The sequence below is a fragment of the Rhyacophila brunnea genome, unplaced genomic scaffold (genome assembly GCF_057557595.1).
Source record: "Rhyacophila brunnea isolate RB1 unplaced genomic scaffold, BYU_Rbru_1.0 scaffold_4, whole genome shotgun sequence".
Lineage (NCBI taxonomy): Eukaryota > Metazoa > Arthropoda > Insecta > Trichoptera > Rhyacophilidae > Rhyacophila > Rhyacophila brunnea.
The window spans coordinates 33146593-33165069 of record NW_028233068.1 but is presented as its reverse complement, the minus strand read 5'-3'; the positions used below and the strand labels follow the sequence as shown (position 1 = coordinate 33165069).

At 34.3% G+C, this 18477-nt stretch overlaps 1 protein-coding gene across 5 annotated transcripts; it reads right to left on the bottom strand.

Annotated features, from left to right (window-relative positions):
- Positions 1-266: 266 nt before the first annotated feature.
- LOC147067277 (phenoloxidase-activating factor 2-like) lies at positions 267-17964 on the bottom strand. 5 transcript variants are annotated; one of them, XM_085954427.1, is made up of 8 exons: positions 17764-17964; positions 15472-15641; positions 12485-12617; positions 7530-7724; positions 6453-6685; positions 4793-4974; positions 3108-3269; positions 267-500 (listed from the first exon to the last, which is right to left on the bottom strand). In XM_085954427.1, exons 2-8 carry the CDS (start codon positions 15635-15637, stop codon positions 339-341), a joined length of 1233 nt encoding a protein of 410 aa, XP_085810553.1. In that variant the 5' UTR covers positions 15638-15641; positions 17764-17964; the 3' UTR covers positions 267-338. The 5 variants fall into 5 exon arrangements, with proteins under 5 accessions (XP_085810553.1, XP_085810555.1, XP_085810556.1 ...); XM_085954429.1 differs by lacking the exon at positions 7530-7724 and having other exon boundaries at positions 269-500; XM_085954430.1 differs by lacking the exon at positions 17764-17964 and having other exon boundaries at positions 269-500; positions 15463-15596.
- Positions 17965-18477: the final 513 nt, after the last annotated feature.

The window sequence follows — 18477 nt, the reverse complement described above, 5'->3', positions numbered from 1 at the left end:
TTATAGTAAGATATACAGTGGGTTCCTTCTGTACATATTAATTGTAATGATATTGTAGATCCTATGGTAAAGTTTTCAACTGTTTAAAACATACCTATTCATCATGAACCAGGTTGAAATTCATCTCATCAAATTATATGTCACACTTACCCCGACTCACCTTATGTATATATTATTAAGTACCTATTACCTAGGTACAATAAATATTGCGTTCAATATGTATTTAGGTAACGGGAATGGGTAGGTTTAGGTACTATTACAATGAAATACGTAAAATTTCTCTTTTTTATTATTAAAACCATTAAAATTCATGTTTTAATAAATTACTTAATATTTAATCAAACTCTATAATCATCCATATTAATATGATTATCTATAAGTTTTTGGTCGATCCACTGTCTTATTGAAGCAACATCGGTATAAACACCAGGCACTCCAGATTGTCTGCATCCAATACCCCATGAGACTATTCCATACTGAAAGTATCTGTGCTCATTATCCTGTTAAAGAAATGTCATTTATATTAATAGTAAAAAAACATTATACATACTATCACCGGCCTTCTGCGCGCTCTGAAGCGGAGATGGCAGGCCGTGATAACGTCAAGGTCAAAGCGGGGGTGGGGGACAGAAACGCACGGGGTATTTGGTCAAGGCTGGTTTATTTCATCGTATTGCAGGGTAGTCGTTACAGATACAGGTTATTGTCGTCGTTGGCGGTCGTTTGGTAATTGGCGGGCTGCAACGTGGTGTCGCGGGCTTGGCTGCTGGGGCTTCGCATCCGAGGCGATGCTCGCTGTCCGATGGGAGGTAGGGTCGGGGCTTGCGGCTTGGCGTGCTGCCGATGTCAGATGTGGTCTTTTTGGCGGGCTGTCCGGAATGCTGGCTTGGCTTCGCGTCCGAGGCGAGCGAAGATTTTGCGGTTGATGCTGTTGGTTCGGCGGTTGATGTAAGAGAGATGCTGGCTGGTCGACGTATCAGGCAAGAGAGAGCTTTCGCGCCCATCCAGATCCAACTGCCAGATTCGCGGCGTCCTGTTTTATCCGTTGGTCGGGAAGCTCCCTGTTTTACCGACGGATTGACTAGTGGCGGCGCGAGCGGCCGTTTTTGATAGACCGCGTCTGTTTTGGCGGGAATTTGACGAATTTGAATTTCAAGGAGACGGGTTCCGCTCGGCCGAGGGTTGCGATCACCGCGAAGAGTGGACGTAGGCTGTGGTATTTTGGGAAATATGATGGTTCGGTCCGCCCTTTGAGGTAGTCTCCTGTGGGAGATTTCCATCTGGTATCAATACTATAGTAGAACAACTTAAGCTCGAAATTGCGCAGATTTCATTTCTTTTACTGAACACTAATTACATAGGGTAAATTTAATTATTGTCACCGTTGTTATTTCCGACTGCTTTTGTATAAAGCCTATTGCATCGCTTTCTCTCGCTCGGAGTCGCTCTGACTACCTCATATTTTCTATCAAAACTATCGAACTTCACAGAAATGTGGTATGTTTATAATATGCAAAATATTTTCATAATCAATGTTATAACCTCTAGTTAAACTTATTATAGTTCAAGATATAAAACACAACAGTTCAAGATAAAAGTAATATTAGGTATGTACGCAATTTTTTTGCATAATATTATAATGATAACTGTGTAGACAGTTGGTGTTTGTTTAATTTTACATCATGAATGAGATAAGCTAGAATAAAATGTATTAAATGAACATGGTTCAATACTACTTGTGTGAATATAATATCGTCGCTGTATATTTATGTGGTAATTTTGAGGAAAATGAGTTATTGATACCACGTGATGCACATTTTTTCTCTACTATGGTATGTGTATTATGTCACTTGTGGAGAGATCAAATTAAAAATTAAATCACCTTTAAATCAACACTATGTGAGTAGGGAATCCAATCCCAAGCCAATTTGACGATCCCGGGATTGGCATTTTTTTTAATAGTTAATATAAAATTTTTATATATACAAATAAGATTGATAAAATCGGTCAAAAAGAAATCTAGTATAATTTACTCTAGCTAAGAAGACAGCTTAGGTGTAAATGGCTGAAACGTCTAACTAAATGTTTCTTGATTTATTTATTCTATTTCTCAAATTCACTTCACGGATGTTACCTGCATCGTACATGTTATGTGGAATTTTTAATTTATATTTAATTATTTACAAATCTAAACGATTTTCATTTATAAAATTTCGTAAAATTATTAGTGTTTAGTGTTTACATATTATATGAGATTGCTGTTTCTGATAGTAAAGAATTAATGAATGGGTTAGCGAAATTTAAAATAGTAAAGTAAATCATGGTTTATGGCCTTTCCGCTTCATAAATCTAATTAGTCAGACAAATATGAAACTAACGTAAAACATGAGAGATCATGGTGTAATCACTTTGTTAAAAGTGCGAAGCATTGTTATTTCCCAATCTTTCTCATTTTTATTAATTTATGTGAAAAAATAAAATATATTGGCAACACATGGGTACTAAATCAAACTTCATTCATACTCAGTTTATTTCTAATGCAGTTATATGTTATTCAAAGTATTATTTCTGTTATATTTTCTTTTTTATTTTATTTTCCATAAAAAATGATAAAAAAATCAATCCCGAAAGTTTCGGGATTATATTTACCAATCCCAGGATTCAAATGTATCGAAAATAATTCGGGATCCCGGGATTGGAATCCCTATATGTGAGAGCATCCAAAATCATGCACCGTAATTAATCTCCTTAGCTCCCAATCAAATATTTTACCATTCATAATCAATTCATAGCATAACACGATTGACAGCTTTCCAAAGCTTCTTAAAGATGTTGATCGGAGATTGGACAAATTGAAGTAATACAGACTTCAACACTATGCATAATGTATGCGATAAGGGAAACAATTTAAAATTTGTTTTTGCCTGAAGATAACAACCAGCAAAGCGTAGAAATTAATTATTATTATCAGCGTATTGAGTTAAGATTGTCTGGAATTTATTTTCAAACAGTCTGCAGTCCCCTGAGAATTCTTTCCAATTGATTTCAATGCCTCAAGGTTCCGCTGCTCACCACTGGGTAATGGATTATAAAAGAAATTAACTAACCGGTAATTTGCAGACTAGAGGTGAGCCTCCATCTCCCACACAAGCGTCCACATCTTTTCCACCGGCACATATAAATGAGGAATGAAGTTTAAAGTTTTGCCCTAATCGAGTCCTTTTCAAAGCATCGTTGCAGTCAGCGTTGTTAACTAAAGGCAATTCCAACTAGAATATAGAAGGAATAATAATTAATAAACGTGAAGAAAGAAAGTAATTTCACTATTTCACAATGCTCCAAGACAGAAAATAATAATAAAACCCCTTCATTGTGAAGTTACATAATGTCTTTCCAGACTTTTTTTGGTTGTTAGCCATTCCTTTGATCTATTCCATCTATCCCAAAGTGTAGTAGGCGTACCCCCTAGGGTACGGGAAGAGTTTGGTGGGAGTACGCACTGCACCGGGCTTTGGGTGCACCTGGTGCAACAAGCATTAATATGACATCAATACAACATTCCTGCCAGAAGGTTTATCGAATGCGGAAAGGAGCAATCGTTGGAATCGGCTTCAGACAGATTCTTGAAAAATAAATATAAGGAGTGTCTGGTTGCAAATGCAACATATCCAGTTTTAACAGAGAAAGTCCTGAAATACATCTTGCCTTTTCCAACTTCATATCTATGTGAAGTTGCTTTTTCAGCATTAAAATTAACATCCAGGGAACCAAATTATGATGATCTGTCTCAACATAAACAATTTCATTCTTCTTATTGATTATAAAGAATGTTATTTGTAGTATAACTTTTATTTATGTTTTATTATGAATGAATTTTATTTTTCGTTTATTATTACCTATTTTGTTAATGTACTAAAAAGGAAAAAAATAAATATATTTTGATTGTTATTCAATTTTTTTTTTGACGAGGGATACTCAGTGTTACGCAAATTATAGAAGGGGTACACAGTAAAGTTATCGAAAGATCTATTGGATCCCAAACCAAAGATGTTGAGGAAAAGCCTTCTATGGAAAAGGTGTCTTTATAATATAAAGTGAAAGTGAACCGGCTTTACAATAATTAATCGGTAAATTGAACAAGAGTACCATGTTTTCTTTATTATTAGTGCTAGAAATCATAATACATCTTTAGCATCCTCCTACTGAATAACATATTGTAGATAAACATGTTCTCACTATGTAGGTATATAGTTATGAATTTGAACCGGTAGATGGCAAGATTACAATCATTCTGCCAAATTAGCAAGTTACAAGCTTCAATCTAATCAGACTTTAATCGCTTTCCATCCTCAAGACAAGCTGCCAACAAGTAATTCGATTCATAGTATTCAAATATTGTCATATTCGGGGTGTTCAAATTCATCCTAATAATTTCTATCTCTGATGTGCACATTGTAAGCATAAATACCAATACACTCAATTAATCTAAATAATAATTTCAATATTACTCCTGCCTTATTTCCATAGCTGGCTCAAGACCTTCATTCAACATAACAATTAATACTACAGGTAGGTTGCTTGTCTCCAGAGTAACAACCGAACTTACAGCATCTTATAGAATGACTGCGGTACCAATGATTTAAGCATTTAGCAATTCATGTAATCATCACTGTTGACAGTGCATAGTGAATTTTCAGTGTTGTAAACAATCACTATTGTGGAATGAGAAATGTAGAAGTAGTTGGACGGTATCGTAACATTGTTAAAAGTAAATTAAAAATAATCATATCACTTTTTTTAAAGTGGTTTGATAGCGGCCATCTCTGTCAAATGTGTCCTTTCCCCATCCGGACATTATGCACGGGTTCTGCGGAATTTTTTTCTCTCTAGGAGGCAAGCAAACAACACCAACATTTTCCGCTATTTGCACTTCGGTTTCCAGTATGAGAAGTGCTATATTGAAGTTTAGATTTGCTGAAAACATTCAATTATACAGTTTTAAAAGTATGTGTATGTACAGTGATACAGTTCTAAATAATATATATTGTGAAAATATAAGCCAATCTAGACTTCAAAATGTGCAAGTTTCATTGTAATATTTGCTGCGGAGCTATTCTATACAGAATGCGGCTATCGACGGTAGTTTATCATATTTATGTATTGAGGTGGCTAATTGTTACAATAAGTTAACCACATTGTAATATGTCATCACAAAATCTTTTAACCTCTACTTAAATTACATCATGGCCACCCAACTTTTGGTTAACGAATGTACCTATTCATTGCGAATGATTGATTTTAAGATGATGTTCTTGTGGAATATTATATTCAGTGATGTCATATTTTCTACATTCCCCCTAGGTCAGGGATGGCGAACCTATGACACGCGAGATGATTTTGCATGGCACGCGAATGTTTCATTTTGAAGATAAGAGAAATTACTATTTTATATTATATACATAAGTACATATTTAAAAAATGTTGTTTTATAAAAAAAAAGTTTTACAAATAAAAATATAAGTACTTACTTACTAAATAAAAAATAATGACAGCATAGCCATGAGTATTTTCTTGGGTTTTTCATATTATGTTTACCGATCGATGCGCAAACGGTAACGACAAAATTCATGCATAAATGACAAATTGTATTGTAAGTATAAAAAATAGTAGGCAAATCCTTTTCAAGAATAATCATTACGTGTAAGTAAAAATATATAATTGCATTGATCGGTCCTTAGGATCGGGCAATTATAAATAAAAATATTTAATCAACAAACATTATGAAATTAATTATTATCGACAGTCATTCAAATATAATAACTGCTTGTTAGTTTGCCTCAAACATACGAGTAATCTCTAAAAATGGAAAACCATTCAGTGATTTAGAATTGAATATGAAAGAAGAGTAGTTTAAATTCTACCAAGAGATCGTATCTTTGAGAATTTTTAAAACAAGGAAAAATATTCAAGAAATAAAATTTATGCCTTCGGCTAGAAATACGATGAAAGATAGAATATCAAGAACTCAAGAATTGTATTTTTTAAACCTTTTTAATAGAATTCTTAAAAACTATTTTTTCAGAAAACTTCGCCATGCTTGGCACGTCAGACAGTCCAAAAATATTATTTGGGAAATTTTGGCACGCGTACGTAAAAAGGTTCGCCAACTCTGCCCTAGGTCCTTAGTCGCAAATCATTACATTATATTAGACCTTGTCCACCGCATTAGGGCATGATGTCATATTTGAAGGACCCCATATAATCTAAACTTTTTGATTGACAGCTTTAAACAAGGTAGTATGTAAAAATGTAAATCATTCTTGACTTTAAGAAGTGGATGTTCTATTGTAATGTAATGTTTGAAATTGCTGCTAATCTGATGAAATCTGTATAATTAGTTGATGCAATTTTTAAATATTTGTAAAAAAAATAATAAGTATTAAATTTCATACATTTATTAAATTCTTCATGCATAATAATTTTCACCACAGCCATGTCCTGGTGGGGGAGTCTCTCCGTACTAGATTGCGTGTCCCATTCTCCAACTCTAACAAGAGTATCACAAGTGAGTGTCATTGCACACCGTGCGCCCGTCATCACTACTCTGGGATGAATCAGTGATCCACCACATTTATATATTCTGGTTACTATTGATTTTTTTGGATCGCTTGCAGGTGGTAAAGACCTTTAATGACAATAATATACCATATTAAGTACATGCAACATAGAAAAATATGACAAATGATGAATGAAAAGTTTAATATCAATTTATTCAATTCATTGGGCATTTATGCATTGACACAAAGGTGATTTTTATTGACGCAGATGATGCAATCAATTTATTAGAATATTTAGAAGGCGACATCCTAAAAAGATGCGTGTTCCTTACACATTGAGTATAAAATATTACCCTAAGCATAACAAAATCCCTGCAACTAACATCAAAGGGACCTATAAGATAACCACTCAAATAGATAAGTACTTTTACACAAAAAAATAAATCACTAATATTATTATATTGTGTCATCGGTGTCATCTTTAATATTAATTATTTTTAGTTACAGGTGTGATTCCAGGACAGAAATACATACCCACATTGATATTTTTACTAGGTACTGTTAATATATTTTGTTGTAATGTTAATATTTTTAATTTGTAATAAGACAAGTAGCCTATTTACAAATAATAAGAAATCTAATAAGACCAAATTTTATACAAATATACGATTATTGTAAAACATGGATTTTATTTTAATTTTTATCATGGGAAGCTTCAAAATCATTCGGCACATTGGGCATCTATGTCCATAAACCCGCCACTGAAGTCACAGGCTTTTAATATACATACATAGCACAATCACACCTCAAAAATCAAGTTAAACTAACCATGTCAACAATTATTGCCACGTATTTACAATAATTATTATAAATAAAAAGTTATTCAGCTGCTTATATCATGTTTTAGAAACAATCGCATTATTCCTCTATTATAACAAATAACTATTATATATTTAGTAGTTTAACAAAAACCTTAACACCGCGACCATCCATGGAAATTCCGCAAAGGCTGACGTATTGTAAGGATTTTGCTGAGATGTCGAGTCGATGATTGGGTTGATTTTACCACAGTCTGGAGACGTTGAATTAACAAGATATTTCTTGTCAGAAGGAATAGAACCATTAGGACAGCATATGTTCATTATTCCAATACAAGGATCGTCTCTCCTGTGAATTTTAGACTAAGTTGTTATAGATAATAGGTTATAATAGAGAGTGGTAAAAAAAAGACTTGTATTTATGCCAAAGATGTTGAAGACAACCTTCTTCTACAGAGATGTAGCCTAAATATATCATGTTAAAAATAATTTTCAGTGAAGAAATGTCATGTACTATTTGTTGCATAAAAAATGGCACTTATTGGAACATGTCATCAATTTTTATAGAAAAACGACAAAAGACTTCATCTGGAGAAGATTCAACATTTTTGATTTAATCGTATATTTTAGATAATCTAACTTGAACAATTAATTCAAAATATTCATTAATATTTATTTTGGTTTTATAGAAAAAGGTAAATTATCATTACACTTCTAACTAGACTACCATTTTCATGTGACCAAGTTACCAATCTTTATGGACAAACTCAAACAATTGGAACTACAAAATAGAGTATACGTTATTTCGATTATGACATTTTAAATTATTTTGCAAGCGCATGAAGTATGGTTAAGTTGGAAATCTCCACAAATATTAACCTGCAATGCAAAATCTTTTGTAGCTAACTTAATCAGTGGACCAATGGAACTTTTTTTGCTTCAATTTTATACATTTAAACTCCATCTCTATAAAAGAAGGTTTTTTCAATATATTTGGACAAATCAGAACTTGCTTTATTTTATAACTAGCTGACCCGGCAAACTTCGTACCGCCTCTGAATCAGGAAATCTTGTGTTAACTTATTAGCTGAATTTAATTCAATTTTTATGAATACTCAAAATTAAGTTCAATAAATGTGCAAAAATCAAATCAAAATGAAAAGTATTTTAATTACATTAAATGAATGTAATTCACGTGGCAGCAAAGCATTAGCTTTATTGAAGCGAATAGATATGATTCGCGTAGCATTGTTGCACTACTTTCTGTTAAACTATTTGGTGGATGTGTTGCAGTCGGGTCGATTCCCTTCATTGAAGTAACTTGTGCTATACGACATTTTTCGTTTTGTTGTCTAGTGCGAGAACGAACAAAGTGGGTGGTTTGCCGACACATGATCATGCTACGTACAATTGACCGTGAGAGAAACATTCATTTTCTAGATTCAGGCCACAAACACTCAAGGATTGGCCTTGTGATTTGTTGATCGTGGTTAGCAATGATCTTCGGGAACACTTTGTTGATGAGGTCGTCCTTCGTTGAGACGAAATTGCAAAAATTCAGCGAAAACGAAATCAACCCATTCAATTCGACAGGAAGACGGCTATTACCAATAGTCAGCAATTGCTTGGAGAAATCTTTGGCAGATGGATCGTTTAGCAATGCAACGCATGTTTGTCGTCAGCTGAAGTTTATTTACATAGCGCCACAGAGTCGATGATTTGAGGCAAGCATTTATTTCATCGGCAGCGGTCGATCTTGGAATGACTGGTAGTGTTTGGCGGAAATCGCCAGATAGTAGAATCATTGCGCCTCCAAAACATCTTGATCGCAGATCTTTCTTAGTTCGATTGAGTGCTTCCAATGCGCGTTTGTGCGCCATTGTGCATTCATGCCAAGTGATGATTTTACTTGCTTCCAAACCTTTGGCCATTGCTGAGTGTTTCGCAATGTTGCATGTCGGTTTTTGAGTCGTTTGAAGGTTTAACGGGAATTTCAACGCTCAATGAGCCGTTCAGCAGCCTTCTAGCAACGTGGCCGCTATCCTGGAAGAAGCTACTGCTACATCAATTTCGGATCTTGCACGAACAGTGACGAAATCATGAACATGAGGAATGTCTTCCCAGTTATAACGGACGCATCGAGGAAAAATAAGCCACCATTTTCATGATCAATTGCCTTCATTAACGTATCGTACACTTCCTTCTGTTGGGGGTTCAACAGTGGTACATTCATTCGAACTGATTGGTTCAATGCATCTCAATCATATTCACGTTCACGTTTGAAAGAGTCGTTTATTCCACGATGTGGCGTTGGCATTCCTTACTTGACTAACAAACTGCCGCACATGAGGTAACACATGTCTTCGATCAAAAGCAAAGCCTGGTTATGTATTTACTCATTCACCCCGAGATCGGGATTCCATGAACTGACACGAATTCAATGTAAAATGTCTTCTGACATATCATCCTTGTACTTGTTTCACAGTTCAGGTGGATTCGATGGGAAGCATGTCGAAATAATGATAGCAAATAATGTGGGTGTCTGACTTGGAGATGCAGAAACAATAATTACTTCAGCGATTGTCATGTCCCAATGAGTATCGTTTTCAAGTAAATTGAGCTGTTGACATGCAGCACAAAATATTGGGCACACTACACCATTGACAGTTGTGATTCAGTTGTGATTCAGTGATTCAAATGTTGTCGGCCCACGAACATTCACCGGCAACAACGGCAAGTAGCATTCGTCATTCTTCGGATGAACTGTGAAAATGCGACCAAGAGCATCAGCAAAACACATATCCGTATGATGAGGAACTTCATCGCCTTGCTTCCGACATTGAAATTTCTTCAATGAAGCATTCCAAGTGTAATAACGTGGCATCTCAGAGTAGTGCAACGTTCGTGCAAACGGATTGCTTTGGCAAATCGAAAAGAAACTGGTCAATGTTGTCGCTGGAGGTGTTTCAGCACGTTCAACAACATTCTATGCATTGAAATAAATTCGTTGACCATTCTCCAGATGCACCGCCAAATGTACAACGGTGTGATGACGTTCATGAATGGGGAATGAGAAAATACGCCAAATCGCTGCATTGCAGCTCACATATCGACTAACTTGATAGTGCGTGATTTTATCATTGGTATTGGGAGTTTGAACACCAAAAACCGCCATATCGCTGCCTTTGGTGACATATTTGCAGATGTATTTGATGGACTTCCCTGAATTGCAATACTCCACGTTACAATGCGCCTTGAATGTTTTGGAAATAAGTGGCAAATACGGAACAATCCAAGTGTTGTCGACCACGATATCGTTTCCTTTCACTTTCGTTGTGATAGTTCTACTGTTATCATCGGGTGATCAACGCCGATATAGTGGATAACCATCGTTCGCAGTGTTAAATTTTGTGGATAATGCTTGTAACACTTGCCGTCGACCATGCACGGTGATTGGGGGTTGATGGTGCCACATGGTCCGTGAATCATGTTAGTAATTACAACATCATGCAGGTCTGGCTCGGTGTCGGGATCAGGAATCTCGTCACATATGATGTCATCTATTTGGTCTGGTCGAATTCTTTCAACTAACCAAATAAGAATGTGTACATGCGGTAAGCCTCGTTTTTGCCATTCAATCGAATACATCCAGCATTGAGTATCCCCAAAGACGCGATGATTAACAATGTAGTTCATCAGCGACAGGATTTTTTGTTTGAAGACACGTGCGGTGATGTTGTACTGATCATTTGATGTTTGTCCGGGGGCAGCAATTGAACAATTTCTATCCATTTCGGATTGCACGTAAAGGTGATGAATAGATCTGGATGACCGTAATGACGAACATAATATTATGTCATTGCATATTGCGCATATTCATGCATATGACGCGGGCTGCCAATGTACGTCGCCAGTAGAATAGTCAATCGACCAACATTAGCTGCATCTCCTTCGGTGCTGATTGCATTGCGTAAATGAATATACTCCTCCGAACGCAGTTTGGCTTGGTTCAACTGAATGAAAGTGAAGCGCTCCGTCTCGATTTTGACGTACAAAACGAACAACAAACGACGAATAAATGACGAACAAAAAAAAAATCATCGAAATCAGCAAATTGAGCTGTTGACATGAAGCACTAAATGTTGGGCACACTACACCATTGACAGTTAGACATTTCGACTATCATTCTTTCTATTGTTTGTTTGTTTCTTGTTTATTGTTTCTGTCATGTATCAGAGATGGCGTTGTATACGGATTTAAATTTTTTGTGATTTTCTTTTATTTTCGAATGCGCAAATGGTTCATTGTTCAAAATGTCAAAATGTATGAGAAAATTAATGTTATTCATAATTTTCTTTTCCGTGAATTTTTCCGATGTTTTAATAGTTATTCTGCTATTTGGGGCTGAGACAAATCCAACAAATCAAAGATCGTAAAAATCGGTCCAGCCGTTCTCGAGTTTTAAATGGTGTAACTAACCCGACTTTCTTTTATATATATAGATATATTGGATTTCCACCAAGAGAAAAATTGATAACTATTTAAAAACATACAACCTACCTGTTTAGAAATTGATTAAAATAAAATTATATGACAATTGAATATAGTACAACCATTCTAATACTGCACCACTCTGCTAATCATGGTTGTTTATGGAAGATGATACACATGATTTTCTCACAGCACTACGTGGGGTGAGAATTGCTAAAGTATTTTTAACACTATAACATGACACAAATAAGAATTAAATATTGACGAATATGCAAAAATGAAAGCTGTTGGAACCCCCGATCATTTTACAGATTCGGGTCAGGGTTCAGTTGCTTTAAATAGAAAATTGGAACCCCGGCTCCAGTTGTTTAAAAAACAAAATATACTATTACACTTATATCTACCTACCTACCTACCATATTTATTTCTATACCATTTTTCAAGATGTCCTTACCGGGTGAAGCATATGGACACCAAAATTTGTAGGTATTCAACCACATTAGTAAAAAACATTTACATCAATAACACATTTTGTCAGAATGTATAAATATGCAAAATATATTGATTAATAATTTTTAAATTCTCAAATTAGTAAATTGATTATTGAAGTTAACTCACTCTTTTTTGTCTATTGACCTAGTATTGTTATTGCCGAGCAATAGATAGAGGCAGCTGTTGTGGTCCATGCATACTCCTGGTCCATTGAGCAATGTTGTACAGGTCTGATCTGGTATAGTTATTATTTGTAGGGCTGAGTAGAAAAAGTATTTTATTAATAATTATTGTTAATATTACAACAATGCAGTGGCAGCTTGTGAGGTTTGAAAGTGGAGATTCACACTAGTGAAAAATTAAATTTAATGTAATAAATACTATTCAAAATATAGGTCCACATTCTGTGAGAACTTAAAAAAAAAAATCTCTTTTGCGGGTCGGTTTACTACTATGTAAATATCAGTGGCGAAGGGTGACTTTTGGAAAGAGGTAGGCTGTGGAGATATGATAAAAAGAGCACACTTGTCAGGTATACTTACGAGAATAGTACGATATTTACTACTAATGAATAGGCACACACTAATAAATGATAACGACACACTAATTCAATGAAACTTCAAAAACTCATTGACGACATAAAAATGAGCGATGTGTTTAAATTACGTATTTTTCAAAACATGTATACCCATCAAAAATCATTAGATAAAATTTATTTTTATTTTTAAAAACAATCTATACTTACTTATTTATTAATATTCGATTAAACGCCGTTGAAATTATTTTTTTAATTATCTAATTATTAATGATTTTGGACAAAGTGCGCAGTCGTGACAACAATATTATGCGCGAATGTTTTAGGCTCTGCGAAAGGAGCTTGCCTCATTTCGTACAAATCAGCAGACTTGCTGAGGTTACGAGACGTAAAGTCCATACAAAAAAAATTCAGAATTATTCCAAACATAATCGGAAATTTATTTACGTCGAGAAGTCGCGGCATATATTATTTAATTTACGGCGCGGCGCGCTGTGGTTTTTTTAATACCTTTGCAGTTGTTTTGTAAACTGTGTAATACTGTAATACATTCCTACATATGCGATCTCGTTGGCAAAATAAAATATTTTTATATAACATAAAATAATGAAGTGATTAAGTATATAAATATGTCAATATGCAATTAAAAAATATTTTTCTTAAGAAGGTAGGCTTTAAATAATCGCCTAGTATGGAGTCTTCGCCACTGGTAAATATGTATCCTGGGTCTGGCAAGTACACATATTGTTTTTCAATTTGTGCGTGTCAGGGTATGGACCTAATAGATCAAGCAAGTGGTTGACATTCATTTCTCGTAACAAACAAAATCTGTCAATACAAACCTCCACTCTGTGGAGGCCCATATGATCCAGTCAGGATCGGACATGGTCGGAAATATGTATAATTCGATTTACAATAATAGTTTGTTTCCAAACCAGGAGAAAATAAAATATAAGCTAAAAAATTACGAACTATTTATTGAATAAATGAAAAAACACAAAATTGAAATTGGAGGCTAACATAAATAATTATTGTAAATGTACACTAGTTTATTTTTCCCGACCATGTCTGATCCTAATAATATGATCATATGGGCCTCCTCAGAGTGGATGTTTGTATTAACAGATTTTGTTTTTACAAGAAATGAATGTCAGCCACTTGCTCAACCTATTAGGTCCATACTCTGCCTCATACATAAATTTAAAAACAATATTGTGCATTTAGGGTGTAATTATTGAAAACTAGATACTTATCTCAAAATAAAAAAACAAAACAAAAATTTTCGGAATCCACATTTATTCACTGTTTTGCACAATAAATGGCATTTTATGTCGAAAATTATCTATCTACCCGTTTACACTTATAATGCCGGTCAAAACGGTTTGTATGCTTAGAGGCCGTCCACACACAATGTAAGACGATTTTGGCTATTTTTAACCCCCCCCCCATCGTCACATAACTTTTTATCCCCCTGTCTATATTATGTCACATTTTTGACACCCCCCTTCCTAAATGTTAAAAAAGAGAAAATATTTATCCTTAAATTCCCAATCTCCAATATCAATCATATTTTCACTGACTCCCCCTTCCCCTTTAGCACAAATCATCACGTTATATGAGATCACCCCCCCCCCCCTAGAGCGTGACGTCATATATATATATATATATAGTTTTCTACAGTCGTGGAATCATGCAGTTTTATACATTTTAGCGCTGCGTGACAACATGACACAGCTTGTGAAGTTGTGGGTCTCAGGTTCAAATTCTGGGGCTCACAAATTCACATGTTATTTTGAACCCAAAGCATGGACTTAATAATTTGAGCAAGTGGCTTAACATATATTTCTTGTAAAAAGATAATATGCTAAGATACCTCTTTGTGTGACAAGAAAGCCTGAATTTGACTTAAAGGCTCATTTAGATGAGTCACTGCGGATGATCATCCACAGTGAATTGATTGCAGGTGTTCATTTTTTGTTTATATAAGTCACTGAAAGTGAAATATATAATTCATCCAAAATGACGTCAAGTGAAATTACGCTGCAGGTTGGAATTCAAACAATTACTTGTGAAATGGATGCAGAAATTTCATCGAGAGAAAGAGGAATAGGAATAAGAGTCGTTGGTGGATAAAACCATAAACTAATATATATATAGGTAATGCAATGTAATATCATGGGGAATATAATGACATTACTCAGGAGCGCAGTGTGCATGCGCAGGACTTTTGGAATCATCTGCAGTGAACACAAAATCATCAAAAAGTAAAACCAGTTGAACTTCATTCACTTTTGATTTCGGATGATCACTTTCAATGATTCGTTGATGAATGTGCGTTTACACGGGTCACTGGGGATGATTCCTCCATGATGATCATCAAAAGTGAATCATGTAAACGGGACTTAAGCATCATTTAGTGATTTTTTTCTGAAATCTGATATGTTTTATTTTTGTTATTATCAACAACTGGGGTTGATTTACTGCTGGAAGAAGTCCTCCTCTAGTTTTTTCATCATTCTCGGTTCCAAGTATTTCCCTACCTTAGGGTGTAAAAATTAGGCAACCTTACCTTACTTACCCTCCGTGGTTGTATATATAGTTGGATATTCTATGTCATGAGGTTTTGATGGTCCAGAGCCAAAGATCTGATCAATGATCTTTGACAGATCTTCATTACTGTCACTTTTGCATACAGCTTGAGTGAATAATAAAACTGCCGGGAGAAAGATCACACCTCTAAGCATTTTTCTGCATATACAAAAAAGAGATAAGCATAACTATAGTTTTAATAAAACAACACGATTACTCCAACACAATTATCTCATCATTGTACTTCTATCTAGTACCATTATTGTACGAGTTCTAGGACTAAAGTTTGGCCTATCAAAAAAATTGTTCTAAAATATAAGCCCAATATAAACAAAAACATCATAATATAGAAAAATTGATTATATACATTGTCTTCTATCAGCACGGTGATCAGAGATTTATTCTATTGGAGCTGGGATGGGGAACTTTTTCACATTAGTGGACTGCTTAGGTTAGCTGGAATATATTATATTATGTACCTATATTTTTTTTTGGTTATAACTATTATTATTATTATAATACCCCGTTTACACGTGCATGGATTTACTGCTAATAGTACGTATTAACAACAAATAATATAACATATAATATAACATAACAAGAAAATGCACATGTAATTGTTGTGCAAGTTGTAAGATTGCATATATGTATCAAAAAAATTCAGAAGCTTCTGAATTTTCACGCAATAATTGGTACTTGCATGGCGGCGCGCATACGCACTAGAAAAATAGTGGCGAACCTGCCGGAAGAAATACGAAGTACTCCACACAGAATATTTTGACATCTACCGATTATCTACGAACTTGTCCAAACCTCTACGAGCTTGTCCGATCCTCTCCGAACCTGTCTGAATCTGTCTGATGACAACATAGAGTCTCGATTGCGCTTGACGAATGAGATTAGAGACAGTGAGCACTTTTACGTATAAACAGTTATTGTCGCGATGGTTTAAAATACACACTTTGGTGCAAGTAAATCCATGCACATGTACAGGCGTTATAAGGCCGCATTATGGTTGCATTCAAGAATCTTCAATTAGATTTACTTCAAAAGGTATGTACAATGTTTTGTAAAATTCTAACTAGTTTTGATTAAAAAAAATGTTCAATACCGAATAACTGCAAGGCCGCAGCCCTCAAAGTCCAGTGAGTAAGACGCTAGCCTTTCATTCAGAGGCTTCGGGCTTGATCCCGGTGAGGTAACAATATATTTATGTGATTTTATAAAAGTCTGGGTGTTTGTGATTGTTTCACTTCTATTACAACATTACTGTAGGTACTACTACTAGACAGGTTTTTTCCATATATTTCACAAATACCGGTATTGATATTTTCATTCAGTATTGCAATCCCTAGTAGGTACCTCAGGGCCAATTTTGCCGAAAGAGAGTTATGTACATATTTTGTACCTAAATTATCATATCTGCCATGTCCGATTCACACTTCTATCTATGTAATATCTATCTGAATGATTCATAATAGAAACCCGAATATATTAAAACAACAAAACTGTAGTTAAGTACCGACTGTAATAATATTATGGGCATGAAAAATCTTAAATAACATTTCCCGAGACTTTTTTTTTTTGAAGATAAGTTTGTCTGACTAAAGTACAAGTAGAGCTTGTGATCTCTCAACTTTTTTATTTCTCCCGGGCAAAAAAAAACACTGAGTTATTCAGGAAATTCCGCAAGGTCGACAGCTTTTTTTCCTTTTGGTTTTCTAAAAACTTTTTACTGGGCAATTTTTCAAATTCCGGTTGCGGTCGGTAGCTTAACCTAATAACAATTTTTTGATTTCAATTATTCGAGAATTCTAAAAATTTGGGAAAATTTATTTTTCGGGATTCAAGATTAGCCATTTTTGGTAATTTCTCAAGAATTCTCGGGATGAGATTACAAGATATAAATTTAAATAATATATTGTTGTACCTACTATACAAGTCTCTGAGAATTATTTGTTTATAATATATTGTAGTAGGTATTAAGTAGATAAGCAACCAAGTCAGCCGAAGAATTTCAGCCTTCAAGTCAAATTATTTTATTTTTTCCAGTATTTTATTGATTGTTCGTGATTTCTGAATATTACTTGATAAGAATATCAACATTTGTTCCATCCGTAAAATAATTTGTAAGTAAAGTAATTCTCAAATGAAATAATATTATATAATAATAAGAGTAAGTATTTTTTTGTTTTGTCCTGTTGTAAAATATACTGTATGGGCAAATTGAGTACCTACTCACACCAACACATCGCAAATAAATAAAAATAGTTTTACTTACCATTAATAATATTATCTGTTAAAAATATCTGTTTAGTTCACAATATTATTGTTAAAAATAAATCCAATATGTATGAAATGATAATTTCATTTACTTATTACATAATATTATATTATTGTAGAAGTACCTAGTACTCATAAATGACATTATACTGCTTTAGACAGGTTTACTAATTTTATACTCATCAATCAAACACTGACTAAAGTTTGTTGGTTATATTCAAAGATATAGAAGAAACATTTTTCCTTATGTTATCTCATGATGAGTGTTTTTTTTAACAGACCCACCCCATGTGCAAGGTATGCATTGCCGAATTTAAGAAATGGTAAAAAATCCATCATTATATATTTGACTTAATGTAAGATTTTTAAATTTTCACCACAATTGATAAAAAAGATATTCTCCCAGCAATAAAATTGTAATAGAAAGCTATGTACCGAGTGTAAAACGTCTTGTAGTAAATATATTCTATTCTTTACATAAATATCGACCACAATTAATATTTGTATGCAATGCATAGCACTGGGATATTTTATAATTTGATTTTTTTGAAAAAACATAATATTATATACCTAGTGCAGAAGTTTTAAGAGTGATGTGGCTCGGCGTATTCGAAATATTTAATAAATGAGTATCTTGGTATCAAAGTGGGACATAAGCCATTTACAAAATTTTGCAGGAGACTCACAAACATGTGTGAAAAGTGTCCGTTTT

Bases quoted from the DNA above. Each gene is read 5' to 3' on its own strand.
- LOC147067277 (XM_085954426.1), bottom strand. From the start codon at position 9,306: ATGGCCAAAGGTTTGGAAGCAAGTAAAATCATCACTTGGCATGAATGC. The intron at 7,725-8,983 runs GTAATAGCCGTC...TAAAATTCACAG, and splicing joins CAAGCAATTGCTGACTATTG to GAGAGACGATCCTTGTATTG. The intron at 501-3,107 runs GTTAGTTAATTT...TTTCTTTAACAG, and splicing joins CTCTAGTCTGCAAATTACCG to GATAATGAGCACAGATACTT.